The following is a 16,992-nucleotide window of genomic DNA, read 5'->3' as shown; positions in this document are numbered from 1 at the left end:
GCAATTTGTACATGATAAATGCCCACAGATTCGCATATGCTGAACGGATACGGGAAAGTATAAGTAATTTTGATCACAGAAGATAGGCACCGCGTGGTAAATACTTCTAGGTTGTGAAAATGGACCATACCTCATCTCCCCAGGTTGGCTGGCTTGGTGGCTAAAGTCAGAGCAATGTTCCAGGACTGGCTGGAGTGCTAGTAGTAGATCTACTGTGCTTGTGTTCTCGGGTGGATACAATGTACTAGCTAGGGCTAGCACCACGTCAAGCCACTGCCACGTAGCGTCTCGGCCCTGATTCACAGCACACTGCGCAGCACTCACTGCAGAGACTGCGTGTGATGCCGTGTCGCGACCCGCAGGGTGGCTTGCGTCCCGGTAGTGCTCGCAACCGTAACTGGGAATGCGGCATCCACAGCATGTGCTGTGTCCACGTTTCACTGGTAGAGTCGATATGGCGTTATCGATCTGCTCACAACGATCACTTTGTCTTTCAAATGTTTCATTCATCCGCAGGCGTGCACATAATCATCATATCATCTGCCTGATCTGCCAGGCACACACAGGATTATATAGAACTAGCACTCCTTGCGCGGCTGGAAAGGGACCACTGACTTCGCAACGAGAACCGCCAAACTATTCGTTTCGGAGTTCACAATCTGAAATCATGCGGCAGCAAACGAAATGCGTGCATTTTCCAAACAGTAGCGTGAGCGGCATGGATGGCTAAGGCGGTAGTCACACAAGGCACAAACATTCGTGTTTACATGACAGCACCAGTCACTTGAAACGCCTGTGCATTCACACAGTCAAATGCTGTGCATGCAAGCCGAAAAAAAGTGACCCGCGTGACCCAGAAGGAAGAGCGGGAATTTTGATTTCTGGATGAGCTGAGCGCACAGTGCGCGGCTTATGGCTCAAAATTTCAAGAATAATTACTATTTCTTTGTCCGCTAGTATGATCTTGGTGGAGCGTCTCCACAGCTGAGTTTGCTGGAGTTGTGAACGATAGCGGCCGTGTATATCATTTCCTGATCACCTCCGGATAGCTGTTTTGCGTACAGATTCAGCTCATCTGCAATCCTCCTCTTGGCAGCAGCTCTTTTCATCATAGTTCCACTTGTTTCTCGCTGGTATTTTCCCCATAGTTCTATCAGCCGTAGGCCCACCTAGGCAGAAAAGACACCTCGAGACCTGGTACCGGACTCTCGAAAACCTAACTAAAGCTCTACTTACAGACACGCTCCCGTTCCAGCGCGACAAACACCTCGTTAACCATGGAGGTGCTGAACAAGCGCTGAGGACCGTTGGCCATTCACAAAGTTGTTGCCTCCAAACCATCTAATTCGCAATCCCGCGATGGGCACAACACGCTGGGGACAACAAAGCGCTGGAAACGGAGCATCTGTATCAGTTTGTATCCCTGGTGATGTTTGTGCCTGGAGAGCACAATATAAGTAGTGCTCTTCAGGCACAATCTTCCTCAGCCTACTCAAGCTCAACTGATGAGGGGTGAAGTCCACGACACACTGCGTATTGAGCAGGGAGTGGTGCTTTCTTGCAGGTTTGCCGAGAGGACGGTTCGATGGACTTCTCGTGTGCTCTGGATGGCAGTCGTCTCAAGTGAGAATTCAAGTCGGCAGGAAAACCGCGAGCTCCCATGTAGGGAGCAATACACTCTTCCCCTACTAGCGCCAACCTCTTCTTCATAATAATTATAATAATAATATTATAATGTTTTTAAAGCGATCGCAGGCGGATAATACTTTAAAAAGATAGTGGGTAAAATGTCGCAAGTATCACGCAAACACACATGCACACATCCAGTCGAATAAGGCACTTGTCATAAAGTATCCAAACATCGGGAAGGGTCGGGCTTTCTCAAAACAAGAGTCATCGGTTCACTGGGCTTTTATACACAATCCGCATTCGGTGATGCAGGTGCACATAAGTGGTGTTGCCTAATCGTCTAAATCAACAGTGCTGGCAAAATTGTCTGCCAATTTCATCCCACACTGTGTGAGAACTCAGCGTCTGTCAAAAATCCTACAGTCCATTTCAAACCTATAGACGCGCAGTGTTTTTGAAATATTTCAAATTTGGCTGGAACTTTTTGAGAATGGTATTCGGATCTTCCCAAGTTGTACATTTCACTGTTGAGATAGCAAATTCAACTAAGTCAATACCATACCATCAATACCATACACATAGTTTTAGGATTGTTGCTCAGGTCCGCTCCACAATCATTATAGTTTCTAAACGATTGGATAAATAGAAAAAGTAAATTATCGTGTCCGTTCCCGAAGGGAACTCACGACGGCCGCTAACACCCGGTTAAACCTAGCAGCAGATGCAGTGCCTAACGGTGGGGGTGAGTGGACAAGTCTCACAACCACTGGCACAAGTGCCGAGAACGACCCCATTAGCCGCATCCATGTACCCCTTGTGCCTGGCCACAAGTTCCCAGTTGACTGTGGGTAGCAGCACGGCTGGAAAAACCGCTCCCAGGCAGGCCTTGAACTAGGTACCTCTCGTATCTCAATCATGGTCTTTCACCAACCCACTGTGCCTGCCTGGTCCACGATTGGATAAAAGACGCCCAATTAATTTTTGGAAACAATTATGCACAAAGTGATGACAGATTGTATGTGGTATAGATGCTGGCATAACGGTTTTTGCCTAGGTACGCGTCTATAGTTTTGAAATGGACTGTGGAAGAATCTATAAGCTATACATGAAGTCACCCCGGAGCACAAAGGTTACTCAGACTTGAAAGTTTATGACAGTGCGCACTACAATTGTACAAACAGCATCTAGAAAATTGTGTGTTGCTCCATATATGAGAGCTCGCGCTTTTTCTGCCGACTTGAATTTACACTTGACTGACTCATCGACTGCCATCGAGAGCACACGAGAAGTACATTGAACCGTCCACTCGTCAAAATCTGGAAGAAAGCACCACTCTCTCCCAATATTGCAATACACAGTGTTTCGGGGAATTCACCCCTCATCAGTTGAGTTTGAGTAGGCTGAGGAAGATTGTGCCTTAAGAGCACCACTCATATGGTGGTCTCCAGGCACAAACTTCACCAGGGATACAAACATACAGAGCCGCTCCGTTTCCAGCGAGACAAACACCTCGTTAACACCAGATAGCAGCGTGAGTCAGTGTCGCTGACGGAGGTGCTGAACAAGAGCCGAGAACCGCTCGCCATTCGCAACGTTGATGCCTCCAAACCATCTAATTCGCAAGCCCGTCCTGGGGACAACAAAACTAAGAAGAGGTCGGTGCGACTTTGGGGATACTTGGGGAATTGTGTGTTCTCTCTCTAATCGTGAGCAAATGTTCACCACACAGTCTGCACATCAATATCTGCCAACTGCTGCTCTGAAACTGCCGATTTCTGTGGTAAATGCATGTACTATGTATGAACAAGTACTCTGATTTATTCCGAGTACGATTAATTAAAAAAACAACGAATACTCGAGTATGGTAGAATTGTTTCAGCCCTAATTTTGTTGTCACCTTCTAGCGTTGATTTGCATGATTTTCTTCCAGCTCTAAGTTACTACTTGAATTGTTCGTTTTTACATTGAGTTTTGAATTATTTTTTTTTGCCAGTAATCATTCTGAATAGATGGCCACAAAAACGTTCAAGTAACAATTAATACTTATTATACATGAAAGCAAGACTTGCTAATGGTGTTTGTACTGAGGGCGCAGCTTACTCTATTTATTGCGTTAATTTATCGACAAAGCTTGGAAGCTCAGGGTCGTACGCTATGCTTTTGCCTAGCTAGCTCTTCATGCATGTTATTAGAACTGGTGGAAATGTGGGTTTTTTTCATTGATTGGGTACATGAAACTTTCTCTTTGCATTCGACGGTAATACGACACCGTCTACCACCTTGATGACCTAGGCAAAAAAAGCATAGGGATGTTATAAGTTTTTCATTTCTCCAATTTTTTTATTAAGACAACCTGGGATTCAAACCCGCACTATCGCCCTGCATGCATTCCCCCGATACACTTCTCATACATACTCATTTTTTCAATGTTGCTTCAAGTTATGATCTTGCAATAGCTACGGGGATTATAATAATTATTTTGCTGAAGTGGCGGGAAGTTTCTCATAACTCTTACTCTTAACACATGTACTCTTCCTTATTAGTACTTAGTATAGTCTCAGAACTCTCCTACTCCACGGGCAGTGGTTTAATTCCATATGCAAACACTTCCAGCCCTCGTGCATGCTCTTAGCTGCGCAAAATGAATGAATGAACTGCATTGATGTGGAAGGGGAAGCAACTATGAACTATGAAAATGCAGCCAAAGGATCGAATGTTTTAGAATCGATTCTCATTGCTTCGCTAGGTTTGAGGATTAGGCAGTTGTAGTGCTACCGTTGACCTGTTTGACGAGTGGACGGTGCGATGGACTTTTCGTGCGCACCGGATGGCAGTCGTGAGTTAGTCCAGTGAGAAATCTAGTCGGCAGGAAAACCGCGAGCTCGCGGACCATGTAGGGAGCCCGCACAATTCCCCAAATATCGGCGTAGTGGCGCCAACCTCTTCTTATTATTCACACATATCCGCCGGATGAGTACGCGTGGCCCATGCACCATGGGGACCCACGAAAACAAACCAGCATAATTATTATGTTCCCTCAGCAATACAAGCAAGCAAGCACGCAAAGATAAATGAGATGAGGATTAGTATTATTAGTATAGTATAGTATTATAGTAGTACATGTATAATATTTCTACTACAGATCATCTACATGTTGCCCCGTCGATCGAGGTGTCGTAACCGGGTAACTTGGATGTCCGAATAATGGAGATATGAGTGGACATTGTACGTGACTGTACTAGAACATTGGAGCGACTCAGCCCGGCTTCATGAAATCCGATTTATTTATCAAGTACGTGCTAGGCTAGGCACCGTGCAACATGCAATGCACCACGACCACTGTGATTCTGCACTAGACTGGTGCATGTGGAGGGCCAAAAAGCCGAGTGACTCGCACGATGGGATTTCTTTGAGCAGTGCGTATTCCAACTTTCTCTCCGTGTCAAAATGGTCCATGGCAATGTCTAGTGATTTGAATGATGACTTTGCATTGCATCGGCAGTGCACTGTTTAGCGGCCAATTTCCTGGACCCTGTCACCAACCCGGATCGGAATGTTGAAAGTTTATCATGTTGAAAGTTAGTTTTGTTTCATAGCTGCACTGAACAGCTAGCAAATGGATGGGGACCTGTTTGGGACTCTCCTAAGGCATTCCTGCCGCAGACGCTACTGTTTGGAAAATACACGCATTTCCTTTACTGCCGCACAATTTCAGAGTGCGAACTCCGAAGCGATTAGTTTGGCGCTTCTCGTTGCGAAGTTAGTGGGCCTTTTCCAGCATCGCAAGGAGTGCCACTTCTATGTATTCTGTGTTCTCTGGCAGATCAGGGAGGTGATGTGATGGTTATGTGCACGCCTACGGATGAATGAAACATTTGAAAGACTAAGTGATCGTTGCGAGCAGGTCGATACCATCGTATCGACTTACCAAGTGGACCTGGACACAGCACATGCCTTGGATGCAGCATCCCCAGTTACGGTTGCGAGCAATACCGGGACGTAGGACCAACCAGCGGGTCGCGACACGGCACCACGCGCAGTCTCTGCACTGAGTGCTGAGAAGTGTGCTGTGAATAAGGGCCGAGAGACGCTACATGGCAGCGGCTTGACGTGGTACTAGCCCTAGCTAGTACATTGTATCCACCTGAGAACACAAGCACAGTAGATCTACTACTAGCACTCCAACCAGTCCTGGACCATTGCTCTGACTTTAGCCACCAAGCCAACCAAGCTGGGGAGATGAGGTAATTTCAATTTTCACAACCTAGAAGTATTGTACACGCCTTGCCTATCTTCTGTGATCAAAATCACTTATACTTACCAAGTTGCTACTGGCCCTTGTATACGTATATGGTTGCCGAAAATTCAACAATCATAATCCCTTTCATGGTTATGTCTGTAGACATAACACTTCACAATCCACCTCACCGCAATCATAAGCCATTGCGCAGAGTGTGGTAATCGATAGTTTGAGCAGATGAGAGATCAACTAAAGGTGCATTCAAGTCCTTTTGAACAGTGTTTTTCGCAGCTGAAAATCTCCAGTTTCTTACATATATTCAAGAAAGTGAAGCGCTGAAAATGACAGTACTGAGCACCGCATAAGCAGAGAGGAAGACTATCTTCTACATCATTGTGAGTTGCCATAGAGTTATAGGGCCATAGCAGTCTGTCCGGTCTACACGGGTATGCCCTGACCTCATTTTGGATAATGTCGATCCATTGGTGCAACAAGGGGGTTATCGTCAGCAATGCTGCTTAATGTTCTGCCCAAATATCCATTTTGGCCGGACCACATACAATCCAGTGGCTACCGCCTTGAGTCATGTAACAATTAAATGTTGCAAAGTCCTTTATTAAAATAAATGTACCCTAGGTTGGTGTGTGGTTCCCTGCACAATATCTGCATACTTGCTAAACTACGATTTTTTAACCTATTTCGAAAGAAAAGGTGGCAGCACCGACGCAATCCACACAGGCAAGTAAGCCAGTTTGTTAACCGAATGCTTTCATTCCCTTCTCATCATGCGTAAGTGCAAGGAATAATGGAAAAAGTGTCAAAATGCAGCAATTTATAGAGCTACAGCAAAACCATAAATGGAGAACCTCACGCTATACGTGTGGGAAAAAAATCCAGCAGAACAGATCAAACACAGGGTGAAGGTGAAGAAATGGCTAAAACATATTGAAAACATCAGTTAGGAGAAGAATTCCTGACAATTTCACGAGGATTGGCGCCAAAAAATGCAGTGACAAAACATGTTCCTGCTGAACACATAGTTCAGGGGACAACTTACGGATATATAAGGCTTCCAAAGTAGCCAAGTGTAATACAGATCTGCCAAAACTGAGAAAAGATCATCTCTGTACAACTCACGACAACTATCACTAAGGGACAGATGACTCTTGATCACCCAGCACTCTCTGTGGATAATAGCGCAGATGCAGCTCGTGAAGTGTACTTGCTATGTGACCCGTTATACCAGATCAGGTTATGACTATGACTGAGAGTGATGCAATAGATAGCAATCGGACTGTTTAGACAAACATATCCTGCCTAATACGGTGCAGCGCAATGAAATACGTTCAAGTGAGTGACTTCCAAGATAGACATAGTGCAGCCGTAGATCTGCAGGCATTGCTAGGCTTAAAGTTGTACAGAGCGACTCTCTCTCTTTCTCTTTCTCCCTTTCTTGCTCTCACTCCCTCTCTCACTCTCGCTCTCACTACCTCTCTCTCTCTCGATCTTTCTCCCTCTGTGTGTCTCCCTCTATCGGTCTTTCACTGTATCTCTTTCTCCGTGTCACTCCATGTCTATCTGTGTCTATCTCGGTTTCTGTTTTTGTCTCTTCTCTCTCGGTCTGTCTGGCTCTCTCTCATTCTCTGTCTGTCTGTCTGTCTCTCCCTCTCGCTGTCTTTCTGTCTCTGTTTCTCCCTCTCAGTTTCTCTCCGTTTCTCTCTCCGTTTCTCTCTCTCTCTCGCTCTCTCTCTCTCTCTCTCTCTCTCTCTCTCTCTCTCTCTCTCTCTCTCTCTCTCTCTATCTCTCTCTCTCTCTCTCTCTCTCTCTGTCCCTCTGGCTATCTGTCTCTCTTTCTCTCTCTATCACTCTCCCTTTCCCTCCATCTCTCTCTCTCTCTCTCTCTCTCTCTCTTTCTATATCTGTCTCTGTCTCTGTCTCTCCCTCTCCCTCCCTCTCGCTCAACTTTATTTTTCCATCTTTCTGTATAGCCATTGCCAAAATGGTTATATGTGGAACAAGTTATGCGATCGAGTCCACCAATTAAACCAGATTTTGGATGGTCACATGTGCGGAAGTCAACACAAAACTAACAAGGAGTACTGAGACATTCCACGGCACGAAAGATTTACATTTTTCAAAATTTGCCTGATTGACCATCTTAGTTTTTAACTATTGGTCTTCACATTTTATACAGGTTAGACATTATGGAGAAAACCTCGATAGGTGAGAAGCTTTTGTGGAAAGCTGTGACATTCACAAACTTCAAATCAGTGTGACTGAGTGCACATTGTCTGCCGTGTCTTCTCATCTCCAATGCAGCAACACCAGTCCATGCCGCCTCAGTCAACCTTCGGCCGCCAAGCCGGCTGGTTTAGCACCCTGACAACAGGAGCTTCAGACGAAAAGGGACAAATCGCAGGAACCTACCTCACAAAATGCATGCGCAGGTTAGTTAGCATAATTATAACACACTGAGTTTCACCTTTATCACCATCATCTTCCTAAACACCAAATATGTAGTAGTGGTGGTAGTAGATTTTTATTTCTAGGGGAGTCCAAACAGGCTACTGCTGTTTTTACTGTGTACTTGGTGAAGTTTAACCATGCTTATGATCAGAAAAAGTGACTGGGCGTGGCGACATTGAAGTGGAATAGAAATCAATCTGCCTACCACCAGAAGAGAAATAGAACCCACGTCATGCTGCATTATATACGTTGGGAGAACTACAAAAGGCTTTTTATGCTTTGCCCCGCGTGAATGCCTGGTGACCAGGTGCAGTTGCCCGAAGCAGGTAAAAGTATTGAAGAAGAGGCGTTGCAAAATGCCGGGTGAGGAACTAGTTCAGTGGCCGTGGTACGATCGAGTCCAAACACTCTCTTCATTGCTATGTGACTAACGGTCACAATTCTTTTGCACAGAGTTGAGCTTGAACAATGTAGAACAGTGTAAGTAAGCACTACTGGCCGAGTCTAAAGTGAACTGAATATTAGACAAGTAAAATGTTCTCTTTGAATCGGTTCACTGGTTAACTTTCTACGACCGTGTTGGAAGGCAGTAACTTTAGCAAACATTGATTTCCCAATTTCTGAACCTCTGGCTAGAAGGTGGGATTGTCATCTATCACTGAACCAATGTATCTGGCAGTGCTAGTAGTGGTAAGAGCCTTTACTTTACAGGCCAAGAGCCTTGCTATCTGCACTCTTGGCAGAATGAGAAACTGGGTCTTATCAGGGTTCATGATGAGCGCCTTCTCATTTACATTGAGCTCCAAGACAGCAAGATCGTGGTGGAGGTCCTGTAACATAGCAGGAAGGTCCAGTCCGATGATGAAGAAGGCAATATCATCAGCATAGAGTTGTGAAATGTTGTGCTTGACAGTTTCCAGCACCTTGCGAATATAAATGCAAAATAGCAGAGAATGTCCACACTATGTATTGACTACAATACTCTTGGGCGCCTAAGAGCGTAGCTCCGCTTGTTGCAGAGCGTTGTTGCGGAGAAGCAGCCGTTCACTTCGTCATGTGACAGTTGCTGGTGGTTTGACCGGTGTTGATTTTCTTCACCCTGTGTTGACCGAGACGGTGATGTCCTTGACTGCTCGGCTTCTCCCTGTCCTGACCGGTGTTGTTGTTCCTGTAACTGTCCGTACAAGCGGCTGATACAGGATCGGCATGTGGAGCAGTGTGTGACTTCTCGCCCGGCAGAGAAGTCGCCAGCGGCCCAACTGCGATGCACAATAGCTACCACAGGAATGGACCAATAGACAATGGCGATAATGAGAAGGACTGAGCGATACTCCGTCACCTGACGTCGTCACTAGCCTGCCCAAGTGCAGTCTGCAAACATTGCAACCACCCTCACTTCACCATTCAAGCGCGTGCGAGCAACACATCTCACCTTGCTGTGCTGGAGGCAGTGTACATTGCCAAGCTGAAGCCTGAGCTGTGCGTTCAAAAGAAGTATGTGCGAAAGTTTTGACATTGTAGTACCGTGGGCCACACTGTTGTCTGATACTGGTAATATTCATTGTCTCACTGTGTAGTTGGCCCCACTAGCGCTATCTTTTAAAGTGCTATTTTGGTCCATGCTCTGACCGCCAATTATGCTGTTGGCGCCACTAGGGCTATTTTTAAAGTGCTATTTTTGTCAATGCTCTGCCCGCCAAAAAGTGCCAGTTATAAGGACTTGCTTACTACCTTGTTAATCACCATTGTATTCGACCTGAAGAGTAATGGAATGAAATGCCTAGTCGAAAAAATTTGGCTTCTTTGCTTCGTATGCTGATTTGCTTTCCTCCAACCAACAAAAATAAAAGCCTATGTTTAAGTGTGTTGATGTATGAATGTGTGTGTGTCTTTTTGTTGTTGTTATTCCTTTGCTTGCAGCAGGACACAGTTCGTCCAGTGTGCAAGACTCTCGGCACCGTGCCAGGCCACAGTCATGCTACACTGAAAGTGACTCGAAGATTTATTCTCAAAGTTCAGTCCAAGATTCCGAAACTATACATTGCACTATGCCTCGCTCCATGCGTCGCAGAAGCCGGTCAAAAAAAGAGACGTCACTCTCTGCAAGGCAGCAGGATCGATACTCAGGTCCATTATCGGTAGGGGCACATGCAAATTAGAAAGGACAAGAAATAATTTAGAGTGCATGTCCTGACTCGCACCTCTACACACACTTGGATGCAGGTAGACGTACACGCATGCATGGGCACACACACAAACACACATGCACACACACCACCACACATAGGTGACTAGGGGTGTGCGGACAATGCTCCAAAATTGGCAGATTCTGCTCGAACAGCAGTGAAATTGGCAGAACCATACAAATCTCATGGCGGGCAATTCCTCGAATTTTGAACCCTTTCTTTATCCACACACCAAACATGCATGAAACTTACAAGAAAAAGTACCGAATTCTGACAATTTTCTGCCGGCATTATCCGCAAAGGCCTATAGGTGACTGTACAGTTTCTGCAATGTAATGATGCTCGGCTTGATAAAAATATGTTTTTTTGTTTACTTTCTAGGCACTTCCAAAGGACGATGCTCCATGTCACGTCATGTTTAATTTCCCGTCCAAGTTTCTTGGCTACATCATAACGTGCAATGAGATGACCAGGATCAATGCTATGGCCATGCGTCACAACGTGCGTGTGCATAAATCCCAGCCCACAGCGGCCGCACAAGGGTGCGGGGATGAGTCCAACGGTCCATCTCTCTCACTGACTGGGCAGTTCGATGACGTTGTTCAGGTGCGAGAAGGCCTTGAACAGCTTTGCGCGGAGACACAGCAACGGACCATCCCATTCCATATGATGCAGGATGAACTTCTAACAATGGCGTTTGAAATGTTACGCACTGTCGATCCTTTGCAAGTAGGTTCATTGGAATGAAAATGTTAACTCCCGGCTAAACGTAGTCCCCTCCCACTTGCAGAACACAAGGTTTTGTAGTATTGAATAAATAATATATGGAAGAAGTATTAAAGAAATGAGAGTAGATAAGAACGGAGAAAAGAGACAACAGACTAGAGAACCACTGGGCATACGTTCTTCTTCGCTCGGTGCGATCTCATTGCTATGGTGAAGGAATGGGAAAAGCGAATTGTCAGTACAGAGTCTTATTGTAACTCCGCCTGTTACAAAAACACTGTATTATCCTTTCTCTGAATGGACATAAATACAAAAGAGTGCCACATGGAAACTAAGAACAACGTAGAAAATATCACTAACACGAAGTCAGCTACACAAGAACGCATCACCAGCTAAGTAGGACATGTCTCAAATTTTGAACGTTTTTGTTCCCTTCTTCTCAAAATTTGAAAATAACGGAGAGACAAGTCCTAATGGATTGCTGGTGCGTTTTTGTGTAGACGCATGGGTAGACAATACATTTTAGGTGCGGCTTATTCCACGATGGTCATAGCGCAGGTGGTGAATGGCATAGATGTCTGTATTTGGTGACAGTGTGGCCCATACTCTAGTACTGCTTATGATCTGGGAAATGCAATATGTCCTTGGGTGACCTGCAATTCCATTTGTTTGGATCGTCGTGCCATAGTTGTACAAGGCGGCTGCAGCGGCTTCAGGGAAGCAATCAGTGCTTTCCAGTGAGTATGCAGTGCCTGAAGAGTGGGAACCACAGGACACACAGCTGGAACTGAAACAGGTGAGTTGTGAATTTGAAGTGCTCAGGGTGACAGTCTTAACGGAGATAAAGATTGGTTCCACGTATTTTTGTCATGTACCGGAACTTGTACGGAAAGTGATAATTCCAAGTGAACAGTTGAACCAACATGGCCGATATCATGTGACCTATAGATAGATGTAAGGCGTGAGTGGGATTGGAACCAATATGGTTACCCAGTATGGTCATGCGATAGGATATGAAACCACTTTGTCAAGATTAGAGATTTTCGGAACATGCATGATGTAATCGAAGTAGAAAGACAGCGTTACTTTTGACTCCCTGGTAGGATTTCTTTGGCCCATACTGTACGTGTAAGTTTCATGTTATTGCCAGTATTTGGTGCCAAACTAATGATGAGTGCCCTTTGCGCATACACTACACGCACAAACAATTTATTCTTGCCTTCATGCAGGTGAATTCAAGTGGCGATGAATATCATCTAGTCCAAACCCTTCTGCACCACTCCCTACCATCAGCTCGCATTCATCATGTGGAGCGTATTCAGAACAAGTTCCTGTGGACGCGATATTGCCAAACTAGGGAGATGCTGAGACAGAAGAACGGAAAGGCTGTAGAAGACAAGCCTCTGTTTCACGGCACACGAACCACAGCTCCAGAAAAGGTAGGGCGTATTTAACGTGGTTTTCCTAAGTATTATTATAAAGGCAACTGATTCTCTACAAACGTCACAGTAAACTGGATCTCGTACACCGCAGCTGCCTTGATTTTGTGTTGTCTTCCAGCAACGGAAACTTAAACAATGAATTTTCAGTGCGCTGTACCTTCGTGAAGGGACGGAAGCATTACTACGTGTATAGCCAAGGTACTTGGAGTTGTTGCTGGGATCGGAAACTGCTCAACTCGTGAAGAGGAGCCTACAAAACAAGTTCACAATGACGGGACATTTTTGTCAACCGAAGCATCGCTTTCGGTAACAGTGTGAACTTGTGTAGGTTATTATTATTACACACACACTCGTGGCCAAGGCCAATCAAGGAGGAGGTGAGGGCGATTATAGCCAGCCATGGCAAAAACAACAACAAAAAACAAGTGCAAATCAACAACAATAAAAGAAGAGATTTGGCTGCAAATCAAGCTGCATTATTAGGTTTACGGGAGGTGAGGCACTGTATATCCGATTTCACGTTACTGTATATCCGATATCAAGTTACTGGATATTCTACTAGTGTAGTATGTAGGTGCGTGGGTGGCAATTTAGCTAGACCATAGGCCTTCCAAACTTGAGGTTATGGGTTCACTTCTCAACTTGAGTGAAGATTTCAGGAGACCAATCTCGGATTTGATAAGTAGCTCTGGATAGGGAGGAAAAGACGACCTGGGTGAGGATATAAGCATCTCCATCACTGTGTGGAGCTTGATGAAGCGGAAGGTCTCTAACACTGTTCGTTCCAATCATCAAAATTGGCTATGGTTTATCTTTACATTTCCATTTTACCCTACTCTAGTATGCGGACCGAAAAGTTTGTTGGGGAATTTGCACTGCTCTTTCACCGTAAGTGCTTCTTACAGTGTATGGCAGCCTTTGGCTGGTGAGCTGAGATGCATCACCTGGTAAGCCAAGCATCACTAGCAATTCTTCTATGTCATTCACTTGACTTCTAAAGCTCCACGTTAGATGCCTAAATGAAAGAGGTCTGGCTTTTCTAGGACTCTTGATCGATAATCAACTAAATGATCTAAATGAAGGAAAGTAACTTAATATTACAACTTGAAACAAAATTAGTAGCAGAAGTGAGGCTTCCTGCAGCTTCATTGTTAGGAAAAAAGTTTCCAGAACAGATCTGAAACCTTTTTTCGTTGGAACGAAAAAATCCGAAAATCCAGCGGAGCTTAATACTGAATACTCTTACCGAGTTGAAAATATGTTTCACTGTTCGCGAGAGACTCGGCTGGAAGCCGAGTTTTCCGCATCCGTAGGAACACCACCACCCTATAGGATCATGGCGCAGATGCAGTGCCTAAACGAGTTGAGTAGATCGGCTCTACCACAAGGTGATAAAAAACCAAACTCCCATTAACTGCATCCATTTTACCCTCGTGCCAAACCACGAGTTCCAAATTAACTGTGGGTCGCAGCAGGGCTTGAAAAATTCCTTCCGCTTCCAAGCAGCACTTGAGCCTGGTACCTTCTGTTTCTCAATCATGGCCTAAAACCAGCACACTATGCCGGCCTGAGTTTCATTTACCTTTCCAATAATTACCAATCACTCAATTTCAAGATTTCTACAGGCTAAGTATCATTCACTCTTTTTGTACTGCAGATATTCAAGAGTGAAGTCGGATTTGACATGCGGTTCTCGGCGAAGGGAATTTGGGGAGAAGCAAACTATTTTGCTACTGAGGCCAAGTATTCTAACGCCTTCGCCCATAAACTGCCTGATGGCAAGAAGCAAGTATTTCTTGCTCAGGTAAGGGATCTGATTGTGCGTTTATGTGCATGTGTTCTTGTGTGTATGCGTGTGTGTGTTTGTATGTGCGCGTGGGTTTGTATTTTCGTATGCGTTTGTGTTTGTGTTGTACATTGCCTTCCTTTTGATCTTTCCGCATGGCAAACTGGTTCAATGTCTCCGTACAGTGGACATGTATATATGGCATCAAGAAGCCCTAGGCATGATCACATGATGATCAACAAATTGGCTTCACTGTCTGTAGTAGGTTTTGTCTAGCTGGAAGGAGCACAACAATGATCTGTTTAATCGAGGCAGAGGGACTGCACCGCCTTTAAGTCGAGAGGAAACACGTTCACGCACCAGCAGTTCAGCTTCTTAAGTTTGTGAGGCTCTTGCCATCATTCACCGATTGTGTCTTCTCTCTATCTTCGTTGTGTAGCACAGTAACCAGTCTTAATTAATTACTGTAAACGGCTATTGTCGCTCCACATATACTGGCATACACATACACATAGACAGCAATAGCGACAACACACGAAGTGAAGGGTAGTTGGCCGCTGCGCTTGGCCGGCGAGAAATACAACATTTCAGCGCTAGCGATAGTGTAGCGATTTTAATGAAAGGAGTGGTTTCGCTAATGTTTTGTCGCGGCAATCGAAATTTTGCAAGTAGTGAAGTATAGTAAAGTAGTAGTCAGCATTTATAAACCTAAAATCTTCATCATAAACTGGTCCTGATTCAGAAAACGCATAACATTGTACTAGCAACAATTAGCCATCCTACAGTTATCATCACTAATTTGAGGGAAAGAGACAAACGGGAAAAGTCTGAAGAAAAAATTGACTGTCACCACCAGGACTCGAACCAGGGACCCTCGCTTGTAGCTAGCGATGCTCTAACCACTGAGCTATGGTGTAGTCGTCATCCCAGCAGAGACTGTTCAACATTTTCTTCAGACTTCGTAGCTCACACTTCCTGTGAATCCACACAGGCGGGTGGGACGCAGCCCTCACTGTACCCACACACTTCACGTACACTCTAGCACGCGGGGAGCCCCAAGTCATAAAATCTTCACTAGTTTGAGGGAAAGAGACAAACGGGAAAAGTCTGAAGAAAAAATTGACTGTCACCACCAGGACTCGAACCAGGGACCCTCGCTTGTAGCTAGCGATGCTCTAACCACTGAGCTATGGTGTAGTCGTCATCCCAGCAGAGACTGTTCAACATTTTCTTCAGACTTCGTAGCTCACACTTCCTGTGAATCCACACAGGCGGGTGGGACGCAGCCCTCACTGTACCCACACACTTCACGTACACTCTAGCACGCGGGGAGCCCCAAGTCATAAAATCTTCACTAGTTTGAGGGAAAGAGACAAACGGGAAAAGTCTGAAGAAAAAATTGACTGTCACCACCAGGACTCGAACCAGGGACCCTCGCTTGTAGCTAGCGATGCTCTAACCACTGAGCTATGGTGTAGTTATCATGGTTTGTATTATTTTCCCCTTTTTGTCACTGCCCGCCCAGGTCCTTATTGGCGACAGTGTTCAGTTGAAAAAAGACAGGACTATCCGTGTACCTCCTCTCAAACCAGCAGAGTCCTCAGCAACCTTTGGTAAGCACTTCGTTCATCAGTGTGCTACCCATACCAAAACGTCTTTCCAGCTCAAATCTCTTTCTATCTATCAATCACATCATCCATGTATGTTGTACTTGTGCATATGTATGTCTCCTTTTCTCAGTCGCTGCTACAGTGTCTTTCACTTTTCTCTTTTACTGTCTCTATCTGACATCTGAATCTCTCACACTCAAATACACATTTGCAAGCTCACACGCACACGCACGCACACACACACACACACACACACGCACGCACGTGCGTAATCACACACACACACACACTCACACACACACACACGCACACACACACACACACACATACACGCCTGCCATCTCAGTTTGCTACATCATCAATGCACGACTTCTCTTCTCGCGGTTCTCTTTCTATTCAGGTGACATCCGCTATGACACAGTGAACGGCGTTACCAAGGGAACACGTGTCTACATGGTCTACAACAACTGCCAGGCGTATCCATTCTACCTAATCACGTACAGCCAAGGAGAAGAGCATGAATGTGCTGCATAAGTGCCTGCTGGTTGCTGCAGTGTGATAGGCAGAGGTTAATGCCATTAGGGATGCATGGCTTGTAGGGGGCGCATGTCAGGTGACCGCCATAATGCTGCCGTGAATTGCTGATCTAAGCAAGTAAAGTAGGTTCCTCTACTCAAAATATTCATATTTTTTGTCATTACATTGTATACCGGATAAGAGTGGTTTCAGGTTTTTTCAACGTGATTTGCCTTTAGGTTTTCTACTATTTTTATCTTTGTGAAAATGCAGTCTTCACAGGTCTGATGGAAATATGGACCAGGCAATTATTAACCAATGCTCACTTAAAAGATATATTACTCTATATTCTATGTTCACAGAAAAAGAACATTCAAGTTACTAGTTATGA

The 16,992-nt window shown here is 45.1% G+C and overlaps 1 protein-coding gene and 1 long non-coding RNA gene across 3 annotated transcripts in view; one reads left to right on the top strand and one right to left on the bottom strand.

The window, feature by feature from the left end:
- Nucleotides 1-648, bottom strand: part of LOC135820889 (uncharacterized) — a 3,936-nt gene extending 3,288 nt beyond the window's left edge. The window contains exon 1 of the long non-coding RNA XR_010554216.1: nt 131-648. This is a non-coding gene — a long non-coding RNA (uncharacterized LOC135820889). The remainder of the gene's footprint in view (nt 1-130) is intronic.
- A 4,655-nt stretch (nt 649-5,303) lies between these two features.
- Nucleotides 5,304-16,992, top strand: LOC135820885 (protein mono-ADP-ribosyltransferase PARP15-like). Of its 2 annotated transcripts, none has more exons than XM_065333934.1 (9): nt 5,304-5,873; nt 8,189-8,316; nt 10,259-10,473; nt 10,903-11,250; nt 11,936-12,043; nt 12,477-12,686; nt 14,347-14,493; nt 16,001-16,088; nt 16,486-16,992. In XM_065333934.1, the coding sequence occupies exons 3-9, from the start codon at nt 10,384-10,386 to the stop codon at nt 16,617-16,619; spliced, it is 1,125 nt and encodes a 374-aa protein (XP_065190006.1). In that variant the 5' UTR covers nt 5,304-5,873; nt 8,189-8,316; nt 10,259-10,383; the 3' UTR covers nt 16,620-16,992. The 2 variants fall into 2 exon arrangements, with proteins under 2 accessions (XP_065190006.1, XP_065190005.1); XM_065333933.1 differs by having other exon boundaries at nt 5,305-5,873; nt 10,256-10,473.

This window comes from Sycon ciliatum, chromosome 7, assembly GCF_964019385.1.
Source record: "Sycon ciliatum chromosome 7, ocSycCili1.1, whole genome shotgun sequence".
In the NCBI taxonomy this organism is placed as follows: domain Eukaryota; kingdom Metazoa; phylum Porifera; class Calcarea; order Leucosolenida; family Sycettidae; genus Sycon; species Sycon ciliatum.
Note: the sequence above shows the minus strand (reverse complement) of the source record. Positions and strands in the feature narration are given on the sequence as shown.